Raw genomic sequence first — 14387 nt, 5'->3', positions numbered from 1 at the left:
CTGAGCTCAAACGATCCGCCCGCCTCGGCCTCCCAGAGTGCTAGGATTACAGGCGTGAGCCACCGCGCCCGGCTGGTTTTGAACTCTTGACATCAAGCGATCCTCCCTCCTCAGCCTCCCAGAGGGCTAGGATTACAGGCGTGAGCCACCGCACCCAGTGAGATAAATCCCACAAAATGTTCGTCAAAGTGGTTTCTGCCAGATTTCTTCTCTGCACAGGTACTATGGGAGCCCTTGTTTTGTTGAAGCTAGGGAACTAAAAAAAACATTTTGAGCTCTCATTTTAGGATTATATTCAGAGTCTCTTTGAATTGCCCAGGAAAACAAAACAAAAGGCCTCCTTCACACAGGCAGCCGTGGAAAGTGAAAGCATGAAGGAGCCTCAGGGCCACCGAGGTGTTTCTTGGTCTTGTCTCATTTCCGCTAAGCTTTGCTCTCTTTTTTCCCCCAAGTGCCTCCCTCCCCAGCGGTCCCTCCAGCAGCCCCGGGAGCATCCCTGCCACTGTGCCTGTGCAGATGCCAAAGCCCAGCAGGGTCCAGCAAGCGCTCGCAGGTAGGTGCCCTGTTCTTGGGTTCCAGAACAGATTATGCCCTGTGGGACTTGGTGGGAAGGAGACTGTGGGGTGGTGGCCTTGTCACCTTCTGACCTCACCGAAAACCAGAAGGTGCTCCTTGGGAGGAGCGGTACCTCTTTTAGGTGATGGTGTCCCCTTAGAGTGAGCCTGGGTGCCCCTTCCTTTGGCTCTGGGGAAGTCGGGCCTGATGACTGTGGGGGCCTGGGTGTGGTTCTTTCATGTCCTTTTAAATTTTTGCATCAAATTGAATTATAGTTGAAGAGTCACTTTTCTGTCCTTAAATGCTTGAAGCATTTCCATAAAGGGACCCTCTGGGGAATTCCCTAGAACTCTTTTGGCTGTGGTTGACATTTTGTCTTGAATAAGCATCTTTGGGTCCAGCTAGATCTTTTGCTGCCCTTAGGTCTTGGAACTGTTTTTAAAAGTCCTTTTATAGGTGTTATGGAGCCACTGGGTTTACACTGCTGCTGGGGTTGGGGTTGGAGAGGGGAGTGGGAGCCACCGAGGCTGCGGAGCCACTGGGTTGAGCTTACGGGAAATGCAGAGTGTATAAAAAGGTGGACAGAACAGTGTAGTGTGCCTCCATCAGTCACAGGTTGATGTGGAGGACTTCGATAGCCAGAGCTGGCGTTTTAAGTGAGTCACTGTCATAGTGTAGGGTGGCTTAGAGGGGACAGCCCTGGAGGCAAGGAGGCCGATGCGGGGCCTGACCTCACACTTCAGTGGACCGACTAGGTTCATGGCAGTGGGATGGAGCCGTGGGCTTGGCTTGAGACATTCAGAGGAGAGAGCCTTCTGCCATTTCAGCTGGGTTGGTTGTGAGAGAAGACGAGGGGCAGGGTGAGGCCTGCTGCGACTTTGACCCGGTGCTCTCACATCTTGGAAATCACCCAGGACTCTGCATGTGTGTCGATTAGTTTCATCCCTATATAACTGTGAGGTGGGGGCTTTTGTTCCCATTTTAAATTGGAGGAAGCTGAGGTTAAAATTCTCTGGCAGCCACCTCGTGGCAGAGCTGGGACACAGCCCAGGCATCCTGGCCTTAGATCTGGCTCTTCCTCATCACTGTTGGGTGCTTCTGAGTCTGGTGGGAGCATCGGAAGGGGGCGATGGCTGTGATGTGGCAGGTGTAGCTGTCCCAGGGCAGTGGGGCTTTGGGTGTGTGTCTCAGAGGAGCATTTGGGGGAATAGGTGCCCTTGGCCCCCCGGGGGAGTGTGTGAGCCTTCAGAGACCACCGGCAGCATGCTGGGAAGAGGAGCTCTTGAGGGACACGGAAGGAACAGCCAGAGAGGTGGGGGTGGGAAGCCTGGGAGGGAGACCCTGCCCAGCAGGCTTTCTTGAACGTGTTTCAGCTGCCTGGGCCGAGAGAACAGAGTGAGCAAAGATGTGCTGACTGGAAAGTTCCTGCCCAGTTGAGGTCACCTCGTGGCATTGGGAGTCACAGGATAGTCAGACTGCGTGTGTGTATGTGTGCGGTAGTGTTGGAGAAAGGTTGCCGGTAAACAGGCAGGGCTCCCTATGGCCCAGCCCCTTCCAGCTCTGGGCTCTGAGGCTTTCTTGAGCCTTTGTGGCCCTGACATGGCTAACCTCTGAGGCTGTATGCAGATGTTGCAGTGACCTCTCTTAAGTGAAATGGCTCCTCTCTTAGGGTGCCCTGGGCAGTGAGTGGCACCTGCTCCCTTTGCTCAGAGGCTGAGGACCCTCTCCAGGCTGCCTCCCACATTGTCCTTCACGTCCCCTGTCACCCTGGCTCTCAGGGCAATCCTGGAGCTAGGCTGATGTCTTAACCTCCTTTTACTTAAGGGAGAAACAGCCCCCAAAAGTTCAGGAACTTGGTCCCAGCTAGGAGATAAGGGAGACTGGAGCCTGTGGCCAGACCGCTGTCGCCCTGAAATTTGAGGCTCAGGGATTGGGACCTATTGATGGGACTGAAGTCTGGGGCCCCAGGGAATGAGAGGAGCCTGGCCAGCTCCTGAGAAGCCAGAGCTGGACAGTGTCCTGTCACCTGGGGCCGTGACCTCAGGGAGGTGAGCATTTGGGCACTGGATTTATACCACTGTGGGGGTTGGGGTGGGGGGGTTAGCAGCCTGCCTGAGACAGGGCGAGGCCAGCTGCCTGAGCCCAGGTTGGGGAAGCCAGAGTGGAAGGAAGGTGGGCTTGGATCTCAGCCCTGGTCACTAGATGAAAGACTGGCCTTTGGTGTCAGAAAGGGGGTGCTTGCAAATTGGGAGATGAGGGTCTGAATGGGGCTTCCCTCTCGGGGCTCTGACAGTGGGAGTCCTGTCCCATGACTGGAGAAAAAGCTATGGCTGTCCCAGCTGTTTAGGTGATTTGGGGGTGTCAGGAGTTTGGGGTTGTCCCTGAGCCCTTGCTATTGAGGAAGATGATGGTGCACCCTTGGAGGCCCCCACCCGTCCTGCCCATCTGATGCTGCTTTGTGGGTGTGGGTGGTGTTCAGGCTTGTTTGTGGAGGTGACCCTCAGCGGAGCGGCTGCTTTCCCTCCAGGCTTCTGGGTTGGGACTTATATGTCTGTGGCTCGAATTCCAGGGAGTGGGTCCTGTGTTGAGAAGGGCAGGAGTGGTTCTCATGCTGGCCTCTTGGGGGCTGCTGATGGTGGCCTCGGGGATGTCTTCGCTCCTCAGCACACATGGACCATGGGCCTCAGTAGACCAGGCACTGGGCGCTGGAGACAGCCATTGGCAGAGTCCTCGCCTCACAGAGCTCATGCTCAGGGAAGACACCAAGAACAGATGTGTGAGTGACTTGGGCAGGAAGAGGGCAGAGGGGCTGGCGAGGCGGAGGGAAGTGGCTATTAGGAGAGGGTGTTCTTGTATGCTTGGGATAGAGCAGTCGACTGCCGAGAGTGTTCAGGGAAGGCATGCCCACCGAGGTGACACTGGAGGAGAGATCTGGAGGGCAGCTGGTGGGGAAGGTGTGTTCTGGTCAGAGGATATGGGCAGTACAAAGGCCCCAGGTTCTTGTGAAGAAAACCACACCTGTTCCTATTCTCTCCCATCTTTCTGCCACCTGTGCCTGCTTGTCATTCTGTCCACCTGACGTTTAGTTTCCATGAGAACCGCATTTGAGCCCAGGAACAACCTTGGGATGTTGGTGGCATTACGATAACTGACGCGGAATCTAGGCTGGAACCTCAGTCTTCTGACATGCACGTCAGTGACCCGTGCTGAGCGGCCACCACACTCACCCTGCGTGACTTGGCTGTGCTGCCCAGGCTGGTGGCTGGCCTCTGCTTCTGTCCCCTTCTGGGCACATTTGCCAGAATACGAGTGGTTTTATTCTTCTAGTGGAGGCCCAGTGGCTGGCATGGTTGCCTCCCATGCCTCTGAGTTGCCTCTGGGGATGTCCAGCAGGAGGACACGCTGTGACCCTGGAGTGTTGGGTCATCAGAGAGTGTGGAGGAGGTGTGGGGGGGGTCTAGCCAGGATGCCTGTGGGGCACCAGGCTGAGGAGCCAGGCCTGCCCCCGCGGGCACCAGGCAGTAGTGAGCTCTGGAAGCAGAGGCTGTCCACGTCGGCACAGCTGCCTGCTGTGGGTCCACCCTCGCTTGAGGGCACCAGAGAAGGAAGCCACACCCTGGGGCCTTTGCTGCCATAGCAGAGCCTCCCAGGGACCATGGGGGCGCCTCAGCATGGGAGCCATCTCAAGAGGCAGTGGTCCTGCTCTCCCACCCCGGTGCTGTCACTGTAGGCCGTGGCACCTGGATAAGCCAAATGGGGCATGGGCAGCAGACAGTGCCCCACTGGAGGCAGAGTGACCTGGAGCCAAGAGGGCATGATCAGGCCAGGGGGCTCTAGGGGCCTGGGGAAGGCTGAGCCCTTGAAGCCAGCAGGTGACCCCGTCTTTGCTTCTGGAGCTTGGCTGCGCCCTTCCACGTTGCCCCTTCTGCTCCCTTCCCTGCAGCTGGCACAGGGGATGCCACTTTGAACTTCACAGGCAGCTTTCTGGAGTGGTGTTCTGCCCTCTGTTCTCTGCTCTCCTGAAACAAATGACCACTACCACCTGCACGCTGTGGGCCGGGGCTGGTCTGTTGCTTATACAGACATCTGTGCAACCTGGGGATGGGTGCAGATGAGCCAGGCCGTTTCCTGGGCCTTCTGATTCCTGGCCTGGAGCTCCGTCCTGCCAGCCTGGGCCGGCCCTGGGAGCCTCCAGAGGCCGGATACCCCAGGGAGCTTCGTGGGTCCCAGTGGCCATTCACGGAGCTACCTCCCGGCCTCAGCAGAGTTTGTTGACGTCGTATGCCAAATGATTCCTTCTAATGTTTCTCCCCCTCTCTGCATGTCTGATCTCACATCCCGTGTAGGCATGACGAGTATTCTGATGTCAGCCATTGGACTCCCTGTGTGTCTTAGCCGCGCACCCCAGCCCGCCAGCCCTCCCGCCTCCTGTCTGGCCTCTAAAAGTCACAACTCAGTTAAGAGATTGAGGAAAATGTCCATGAAAGGTAGTTCCTATTCACAAATGCTCTCTGGCCTTTGCTAAGCCTCCTACAAGTCTTGCTGCCTCTGACTCTCCACATGGATGGCTCTTTTTTCTCCGCTTCCTGTCCCCTGGGGGGATGGGCTCTGTGGCCCTTGCTCAGCAGCAGAGATGGTGCCTGGGATCTGACTTTCCACTCAAGACCCGGAGTTCAGCTTCTTCCTCTCTCCCTGGCACAGCTGGGTTGAGAGGGGCTTGTTCTTCAGACATTGTGGCTTTGTAAACACCAAAGTATAGGCAAGGGGTGGGGCCTGGCTCAGGATGGGGACAACTGTCCCTTCCAGTGGGGCCAGTGTCTCACAAAAGACCCCCACAGAGCAGCCCAGTCCTGTTGCCCTGGCCTCCGGCCCTGTCTGGGTGCCCATGTGAGCTATTTGAGAGGGGTCCTCTAATGACTGCTGCCCTGCCTGTCGTGTGGCCAGGGAAGAAGGGATTTCAGAACCACTGCGGGTGTTAGGAGTTTTAACAAGACTTGTGTGGAGGGGCCTGTGGTAGTAAGTTCTGGACCTTTCTTAAGCTAGTGGTGGCTATGCCTCCCTCACTGGGCTATAGAAGCACGGACTGCTGCGAGTCCAGCATGGTGCTGTGCAGGGAGGTGGCCATGGCTCCACCAGTGCCCCCAGCTTTGTGATCTTACGCAGGTCCTCTCCATTCATGAGCCAGTGCCTCCTACTTAGCAGATTGCTTGGTGAGGAATAGGAAATAGACAAATGAAGCGCCTGGCGCGTAGTGACAGTGGCTGTTCCAATTGTGTCCATTGTCTGATCCAGCCCCTGCCCCACGGGCAAGGAGCTAGGCTCAGGGAGGGGTGGGCCTTGAAGCCCCTGACCCCAGCCCAGGGCTCTGCTCACTCTGCTCTTACCCTGCCATGGAGGTAGAGATGCATCTGTGGCAAGCCAGGCTGGCAGCTTCCTCTGGTACTTGAGTTTGCCTGGGAAAGACACAGGCTCTTGGCCTACCTGGACTCAGATGTCCCTTTTGTGTGAGTCCCTTTTGATCTTCACCTGGCCAGCTCCCTTTGAGAAATGTGGCTAAATGAAAAGCTTCCTTGGTTCTGGAAGGCTGCCTGGGCTGGGGTGAGCAGGGGAAACGGATGCTGAGCCAGCCGTGGCGGGGCAACGGTTCCAGGCTCACCTGGAGACGGGCCTAGAGCCAGCAGGCTTTTCAAAAGAGGCTCCTCAGGCCGGGCGCGGTGGCTCACGCCTGTAATCCTAGCACTCTGGGAGGCCGAGGCGGGTGGATCGCTCAAGGTCAGGAGTTCGAGACCAGCCTGAGCAAGAGCGAGAACCTGTCTCTACTGAAAAATAGAAAGAAATGATCTAGACAACTAAAAATATATATAGAGAAAAAATTAGCCGGGCATGGTGGCGCATGCCTGTAGTCCCAGCTACTCAGAGGGGCTGAGGCAGAAGGATTGCTTGAGCCCAGGAATTTGAGGTTGCTGTGAGCTAGGCTGACGCCATGGCACTCACTCTAGCCCGGGCAACAAAGCAAGACTCTGTCTCAAAAAAAAAAAAAAAAAAAAGAGGCTCCCCCAACCTGAGTAAGATGTCCCAGCCATCAGGACGGCCACCCTGTGCCAGCGGTCGGTGTTGTGGTCTGGCTTTCTCCCCATAGTGCCCAGGGTGTGGGGCCTGGAAGTCTGTTGGTGTATATGGGTGTGGGTGGGGTGTGGGGCTGTGTGTGGTCTTCCTTTGTCTGCAGCTGCCTTTCACACGATAGCAGCTAATGCCATTACAGCAGTGACAGCTGTGTTAGGTATTAAGCTTTCACTTTTGGTGGTGTGATTTGGTCCTAGCAGCAGCCAGACTCAAACTCAACGTTCATGTGCTTCCCTCAGCCGCATCCCCGGGTCGCTGTCCACCTGGCTGCCTCTGATCTAGAAGGAGTTCAGCCATACAAGTCTCTGCAGCCCCAGGCTGACGGCTGTGAGCTCAGAGTCAAACCAGAGCCCCCTGTGGTCTCAGAGGCAGGGCCCAGCAGCCCATGGTGACCTGAACTAGAGCCCCTGCCACAGTCGCTTTCTCAGGGCTGCCCTGTTCTTCCTGGTCCCTCCTTTTGCTCCCCTACAGGCTTGGCTGCAATTCTCCAATTCTCTGATTCTGCTGCTCCTACTTCCTGGAGAAACCCCCAGGCCATGCCAGTTCTCTTTCACTAGTCCCGGGAGTTTCTTGTCCTTAGGTGGGACCTATTTGGTGCAGAGTTTGGTGTTTATAGAGACATAGCGCCTGCCCCCCTAGCTAGCTGTGCGCATATGTGCATAGACCAGAGTAGGGCAGCCAGGGAGTACTGCATCTCGGCTCCTCCCCAGAGTCACTCGGCTTAGGAACCGGTAGGCATGCGACTGAGGCTCCCACGGTCAGACACAGGCTGTTTACCACAATAGGGTCAGTGTGGCCGGTGTCTGCAATTGGCGTGCATGCAGGTGCCCGCATGGAGTAGGTTCCCGGTACACACTGGACTCAAAACTTTCTTCTCTTGCTGAGAATAATGAAAGTTGCATAAAATAATGTGGCCAGAACATCCTATGGAGTAGTTCGTTCTTGAAACTGCTCTCTGACTCTCCTGGGCATCGTGAGAAGAGCCTGGGTCAGGCTTCGTGACCAAGTGTGTGCTGGGATGCAGCTCCTAAGAGACGTGCGCCTCTGTCTGCCCTCTTCTGCCTCCTCCAGGGCTCCTGGGGCTGGGCTGGCCCCCACGCGGTTGGGCCTGGATGGGGCTTTGTCTGGCAGAGCTCTGGAGTGTTCTGTGCCTGGCGCTGAGGCTCTCCTGTCTTGCACGCTAACCTTCCCCGTCTCGGCCCTTCTAACGTTTCCTCCTGGCAGCTTGGACTCTCCCTTGTCTTCCTTCCTCTCTGGCATCCTCTGCAGTTCGTACTCTTTGGGACACTGCTTATGTTCTTCTCTCTTCTAGGAGGCTCTCCAAAGCCAGAGCCAGAGCAGGTGATAAAAAACTACACTGAAGAGCTAAAAACACCCCCGGATGAGGTACGTGTCCTGGGAGCCAGGCTGCTTTCATTTTTGTTTGGAAAAAGGGTTGCCTCCAGATGGAAAGGACATCAGCCCATTCTCTGCTTCAAGGGCACTTCCCGGGCATCCCTAGGTGCCAGGGCCATGCTCCAGGCCCTTTGGCTGAGTCTTCCAGCCTCCTGCTGCAGGTGGTGGCTGTGGCTCCTAAGCCCACATCGTTCTGGTCTGAGCTTTGCCACTAAGGAGCTGTGGTCGTGCGCCAAGCTCTCCCGTCCTGGCCCAGGCCTCTGTGTAGCCTGAGGGCCATCCTGGGCCCGGGAGTCCTGGAGACAAGGGTGGGGTATGTCCACTCTACCCCCGGGCTCACGGTGGTATAGAAGTGAGGTGGCCTTGTCCAGGTGGCAGCCCTGCCTCTCTGGCTATTGGGAGAGCTGGGCGTGGTTCCTGTGATTAACAGGCCCCGCCAAATTGCCACAGCTTTAGAACCCAAACCCCTCTGCTGAGCCATGTTTTTGGGGGCTACAGCACCACTTTTCCCCATTTGAACAGAGAGTCCTGGAGATACTGGAGGGATGGGTTAAAGGTCAGGCGTGCCCGTGCAGAACCAAGGACCCTATCGTTCGCTTGCATCTTTTTCCTGAAAACTGAGTATGTGAGAAGAATCTGGTTAGCATAGGTTTGGACAGAAGCCTGAAAGTCCTCATGGCATGTGCCACCCTTCCTCAAGCCCTCACCGTATTCCTCCTTCCCAGCACTCAGATCTGTCTCTTTGTCCTTGTGCCCATCTGGCATAACTGGGCCGTTTGGCCCGGGTTTCCCTCCAAGCTGCCATCTGCATAGCCAACACGCAGCCCAGCTTGTGGACGTGCTCCCTGCACAGTGCTCCCCAGCAGGGTCCCTTGACTCCCAAAATAAGGCCCCAGCTCCTGAGCATAGAGGTCAGAACCTTCCAGGATCCCATCCTCTCTCAGCCCTTTTCTCATCTCCCACCCCCATTGAGGCCTTGCCCCCTTTAGGTGTCCACGAGCTGATTATGTGTTTCAGAACATTGTCTCCCTCTTCCTGGAATGGCCATTCTCTGCTTGTCCGCCTGGCAGTTCTGCCTCTTTTGTAAGGCCTGGCTCGGGGGACTCTCCCCTGAGGAGCCTGCCCTCTTCCGTCCTACCCCTTTGGCTGTTCCTGCTGCTGTCTCAGGCCTGTGCTTCTGGTAAGCCCTTCAAGGGCACAGGTCCTGGTGACTCATCTGTGTTCCCAGCCTATGGAACGAATGACTACTGAATTGACTTTGACCGTAACTCTAGCATCTTGGCAGATGAAGACTTTTTCTACAAGACTGGCCTGCTTCAGCCCAGCCGACATTGGCGAGCACGCCTGTGTTTGTTCTGTCTCTAGGACTGCATCATCTGTATGGAGAAGCTGTCCATGGTATCTGGATACAGTGACGTGACTGATAGCAAGGCCATCGGGCCCACGGCTGTGGGCCGCCTTACCAAGTGCAGCCATGCCTTCCACCTGCTGTGCCTACTGGCCATGTACTGCAATGGCAACAAGGTGCCCATGCTGCCCTGGGGGTGGGGAGCAGGGTGGCCTGCCCCACAGCCCTGAGGTGTCCTCCTCAGTCCTGGCCCTGCAGCAGGGTAAGGGTCCTGAGGGCTAGCTGCCGGGCTCTGGGGACAGTTGCAGGATCACTCCTCCAGCAAAAGATGATTGTGGGCATGTAGAGCCAGCGTGGAGACCTTGGTGGCCCAGCTGGCTGTCTTAGGCCTGCCCCATGCTTTAGGAAGGGAGGCCAGTGGGGCTGGTTCCCCCAACCCCTCTAGCCAGGCCTGGGGTCACCTGGGCTCCTGAGGAGCAGGGCACCATCTTGCTCTCAGCCACTTACACGTGCTCACTCCTTCCTTATGACATCCCTGTGCCGTCAACACGGTACTGACGAAGAGGAGGCCCCATGCCACCCTCCACGGGGAGAGTCCCATTCGAGCCCTCAGCAGCTAACACCAGCTGCTGTTCCTCTAGTGGAGTTTAGCCAAAATGGACAGAGTTTGAGAGGATGAGAGAACCAAGTCATGTGACAGCCCTTCCTGCCTGGACTCTCTCCCCAGTACCCCTGGCCATCCTGTACCAGCCAGAGGCCAGCACCAGCAGGTCAAGTGCAGGAGTTTCTGTTTGATTTTTAACATGATTCAACTGTGGAGACTGGCTCATGAACCTACTTTCCTACTTGATGTCAGTCTCCTGATGTCTCAACCCCCTTATGAAAATTGCATAACTAGTTTCTGGTGCAAAACTTAGCTTTCTAAGGAAGCTGTTAGAATCCAGTTCTGAGAGGGGAGGCTGCCTCAGAGCCAGGCGATCTGCCAGCAACTCTGTAACAGGGTTGGCCCGGTCCTCCGGGCTTCTTCCTATCTAGACAGGGAAGTGACTGTCCAGGCGTTCTCTCAGGGCCACTGGCTCAGTCTGTCGCATCTGCCCTATCCCAGGATGGAAGCTTGCAGTGTCCTTCCTGCAAAACCATCTACGGAGAGAAAACTGGGACCCAGCCCCAGGGGAAGATGGAGGTGATGAGGTTCCAGATGTCACTCCCAGGCCATGAGGACTGCGGGACAATACTTATCATTTACAACATTCCTCACGGCATCCAGGTAAGGGGGACCCCACACTAAGAGGAGCCTCCTGGGAACTTTCTTGAATCTGTCACTCCTGGGCACTCCTTTTCCTAGCCCACGCCTCTCTCAGTGGTCTGCGCCCTGGATCGGGGGTGAGGACGCCTATTGTGCGATGCTCAGGCTCCCAGTTCCCCTTCAGGCCGGAGCTGGGGAGGGCCAGGAACCTGGGGGTAGTAGTGCTGGGAGTTGGGCCAGACTCTTAGGCTGTGGAAATAGAGAGGTGGCCTCAACCCTTGCCTGAGCCAGGGAGCCTTCCTGGAGGAGGAGACATCTTAGCTGGACTTACACTGGGCAGCTAGGGACCCACGGGAAGCGTGTGCGGTGAGGAGCCCTCTGGGTGGCAGAGTATGGGCAGGAGGGGCTGAGGAGCCTGGCAGGACCCTTGTTTTTGAGACCTAGGCCTAGGTTGGCAGCGGCAGGGCCTGGTCTGGGTGTCAGGAGCCGAAGCACAGGTCCAGGGGTCCTGGTGGAGACTGAAGTAAGAGCCCTGACCCTCTGGGTCCCATGCCTGGGGCCGGGGGGGAGGACAGGGTGGCAGCGGGCACCAGGTGCCAGATGGGGTCCGTCTGTCCTCTTGAACCACGTGCCTTTCCCCTGGTTTCCCTTCTCCATGGCTCAGGGAAATTTAGAAACACTCCAGACAGGCTAGCACCTCAGGGCAAAGGAGAATTTCCAGTTGTACACAGACCTGTCCCTGAGTAGCAGAGAGCAGGGGCCATGGGCTGTCCCAGCGCCTCGCCTGTCCAGTGAGCCACTTCTGTCCCAGGGCCCCTCCAGCCTGTTCTCAGTGTTCTCAGGGCTGTGCAGCCCAACATGAGAGCAGAGGGTGTGGCGTGTGGTGTGTGTGGGGTCACGAGGAAGGTCCTTCCATTCAGGCCAGAGAACCCTGTGCCTGGAGGGTCGCCAAAGTAGGAGAGTCTGGCCCTGCCTCTGAAGGGTTCCCAGTGTCATCAGGGAAAGAGAAAGTTAGCAGGAGGTGTCTCGTGCCAGGCAGAGTGGCGCAGGTTCGAGGGAGGGCAGTTGTGGGTTGCGGGGCTGTATGCACTTTAGGTCTCTGAGGGGCGGAACTTATTTGGTCACTTCAGCGCAGGAATGGACTGCAGCCAAGAAGGCCGAGGGGTGAGGCTGGGTGTCTGTGTCCTTCCTGCAAGCCTCTGCGGCTGGCTGGGTGGGCCCTCAGATCACTCCGTCCTTGTGCCTGTTCCCCTTGCAGGGCCCCGAGCACCCCAACCCTGGAAAGCCTTTCACCGCCAGAGGGTTTCCCCGCCAGTGCTACCTTCCGGACAACGCCCAGGGCCGCAAGGTAAAGTCCCCTCCGCCCATTCAGGGCAGGGAAGGTCCCTGACTGCCAGTGGGAGGCCAGGCAGTCACACTCGACCCTGCCTGTGCAGTGGGAGGACAAGACGCAAGGGCTGGTGTTTGCTGCTCCTTCCTGAGGACCCGTCGTGGATACAGGGAGAGAAGCCCGGACGGCACAGGGCTCCCAGCAACCTGCTAGGCCGGGTCACGAGCTCTTCAAAGTCAGAGATTTGAAGGCGGGGGGGACTAGGTGACCCAGGACGGCCTGAGGAGTTGTGTCCACACTGAGACCTGGATGGGGACTTTGCAGCTACAGGAAGGTCAGGGACAAGCTGCACAGAGAGGGCTTGTGAAGGTAGGGCCAGCCCCCAGGCCCACCCTAGGAGCAGGGTGAACCTGAGCACCCTCGGAACCTTGCGGGTGGAGCTGCTGACGCAAGGTTCGGAAAGCTCCTCTGGCTGCGATGGAGAGAGGAAAGGCCCCAGGTGGCCAGGCAGGGAGGCAGGGAGCTCACCCAGCATGGATTTGGGAAGCAGAAGGACTCAGGGTGTTGGCCTGGCAACTAGGCACATGGCGGTGCTGGGCACTGAGGCGGGGCCGGGCTCGTGTGGGATCCTTTTGGGCTGCCCGGTGGGCAGGGCTGGGTGAGACCACCGGGAGGGAGCCCACACTTGCTCACTGGGCCTTCCCTCCTCCCTCCCTCCCTCACCCCCTTCTTCCTCTTCCTCCTCCTGTTGTCTCCTCCTCTCCCCTTACCCCCTCCTCTTCCTCCCCGTCCTCCGGCAGGTCCTGGAGCTCCTGAAGGTGGCCTGGAAGAGGCGCCTCATCTTCACCGTCGGGACGTCCAGCACCACGGGCGAGACCGACACGGTGGTGTGGAACGAGATCCACCACAAGACAGAGATGGACCGCAACGTGACAGGCCACGGCTACCCCGACCCCAACTACCTGCACAACGTGTTGGCTGAGCTGGCCGCCCAGGGGGTGACTGAAGACTGCTTGGAGCAACAGTGACCTGCCAGCCTCCCACACCTGCCTCTGGTGGCCGCCCACCCCCCTTGCTGGGTGGGCAGGCAGGAAGGTGCCCGTCCTGAGAGGCTGGAATGTTTGTTGGGGTGCAGGGCGGGGTGTGCGCCACCTGAAGCCAGGGCCTCTCTCGCCTGCCCCCTGCCTTCCCTCAGCACAGACCTGCACGGGAATTGGGCACGTATCGGCGTGGGAATCGGGTGGCCCTGGGGAGTTGTACTCATGGGGGCTTAAGATGCAGCTACCTCAGTGCACAGGGCCCTTCTGTCCTCCAGGGAGCTGCTTTGGGCCCACAGGACCCAGGGCCTGGCATGGGGCAAGTGGAGACTGCCCCAGCCTGGGCAGACATGGGTTCTGGATCAGCTTCTCATACCTCAGATTTTGTTTGCAATAAATAAATATAGCCAAAGCCAAAAGGCCCTGGTGTGTTGTTAGTGCAGAGCGTGTGTGTGATCTGATCCCTGTTCAGAGGCCAGCACACGTCTGGCTGCCTCAGAGCAGGAAGCCTCCATCCCGCCCCCGTGTGATGAATGCAGAAACAAGCCTCGGCAGGGCTGAAGCCCACGGGCTGGCCTGTGCTGCTTCCCCACCCCTACGCGGATTCTCCTGCAGTGTGCAGTCACCAGCCTGGGCCAGGCCTGTGGTCCCAGAGCAGCCCCTTGCATTCATGTCCCCAGGGTTCTGCTTTCCAAATGCCTTTCTCACAGGGTGGGTGCTGCTGTCTCTATTTTACAGATGAGGAAACAGGCTCAAAGGTGCAGTGAGTGGCCAGAGGTCCCAGGCTAGTTAGGTGATAGAGCCAGGGCTGGAATCCAGGGCAGGGTTGGTCTGATGCTAACCCTCCAAGTTCTAATTCTAGATCCTCTTAAAAGGAGGATTGGATACCCTCAGTCAAGACCTTGCTGCCTGCCCTGTAGGAGTAGTTCTGGCCCAGGGCAGGAGGGAGCAGAGCCACAGTGTGACAGTCACCACCAGGGGCACTTTTGCCTTTGTGAGCCCATTTCTCCATTAAATAATAAGTTCTGTTTACAATATGTTGGTATGAAGGTAAACATAGGGCCGGGTGTGATGGCTCACGCCCGTCATCCTAGCACTCTGGGATGCTGAGGCAGGAGGATTGCTTGAGTTCAGGAGTTCAAGACCATCCTGAGCAAGAGTGAAATCCTGCGTCTACTAAAAATAGAAAAAAAATTAGCCGGGCATGGTGGCGCACACCTGTAGTCCCAGCTGCTCGGGAGGCTAAGGCAGGAGGATGGCTGGAGCCCAGGAGTTTGATGTTGCAGTGAGCTATGGTGACACCACTGCACTTTAGCTGGGGTGACAGAGTAAGATTGTCTAAAAAGGAAAGAT

At 57.4% G+C, this 14387-nt stretch overlaps 1 protein-coding gene across 2 annotated transcripts in view; it reads left to right on the top strand.

Moving 5' to 3' along the window:
- DTX2 (deltex 2, E3 ubiquitin ligase) overlaps positions 1–13446 on the top strand; it is a 34858-nt gene extending 21412 nt beyond the window's left edge. For both annotated transcript variants that reach the window (XM_012640361.1, XM_012640360.1), the window contains exons 4-10: positions 453–553; positions 4902–5042; positions 7991–8064; positions 9439–9597; positions 10527–10688; positions 11926–12015; positions 12798–13446. In XM_012640361.1, the coding sequence (XP_012495815.1) occupies positions 453–553; positions 4902–5042; positions 7991–8064; positions 9439–9597; positions 10527–10688; positions 11926–12015; positions 12798–13025 (955 nt within the window). In that variant the 3' untranslated portion in view covers positions 13026–13446. The remainder of the gene's footprint in view (positions 1–452; positions 554–4901; positions 5043–7990; positions 8065–9438; positions 9598–10526; positions 10689–11925; positions 12016–12797) is intronic.
- Positions 13447–14387: the final 941 nt, after the last annotated feature.

This window comes from Propithecus coquereli, unplaced genomic scaffold (assembly GCF_000956105.1).
Source record: "Propithecus coquereli isolate 6110/MARCELLA unplaced genomic scaffold, Pcoq_1.0 Scaffold150, whole genome shotgun sequence".
Classification (NCBI taxonomy): Eukaryota; Metazoa; Chordata; class Mammalia; order Primates; family Indriidae; genus Propithecus; species Propithecus coquereli.
Note: the sequence above shows the minus strand (reverse complement) of the source record. Positions and strands in the feature narration are given on the sequence as shown.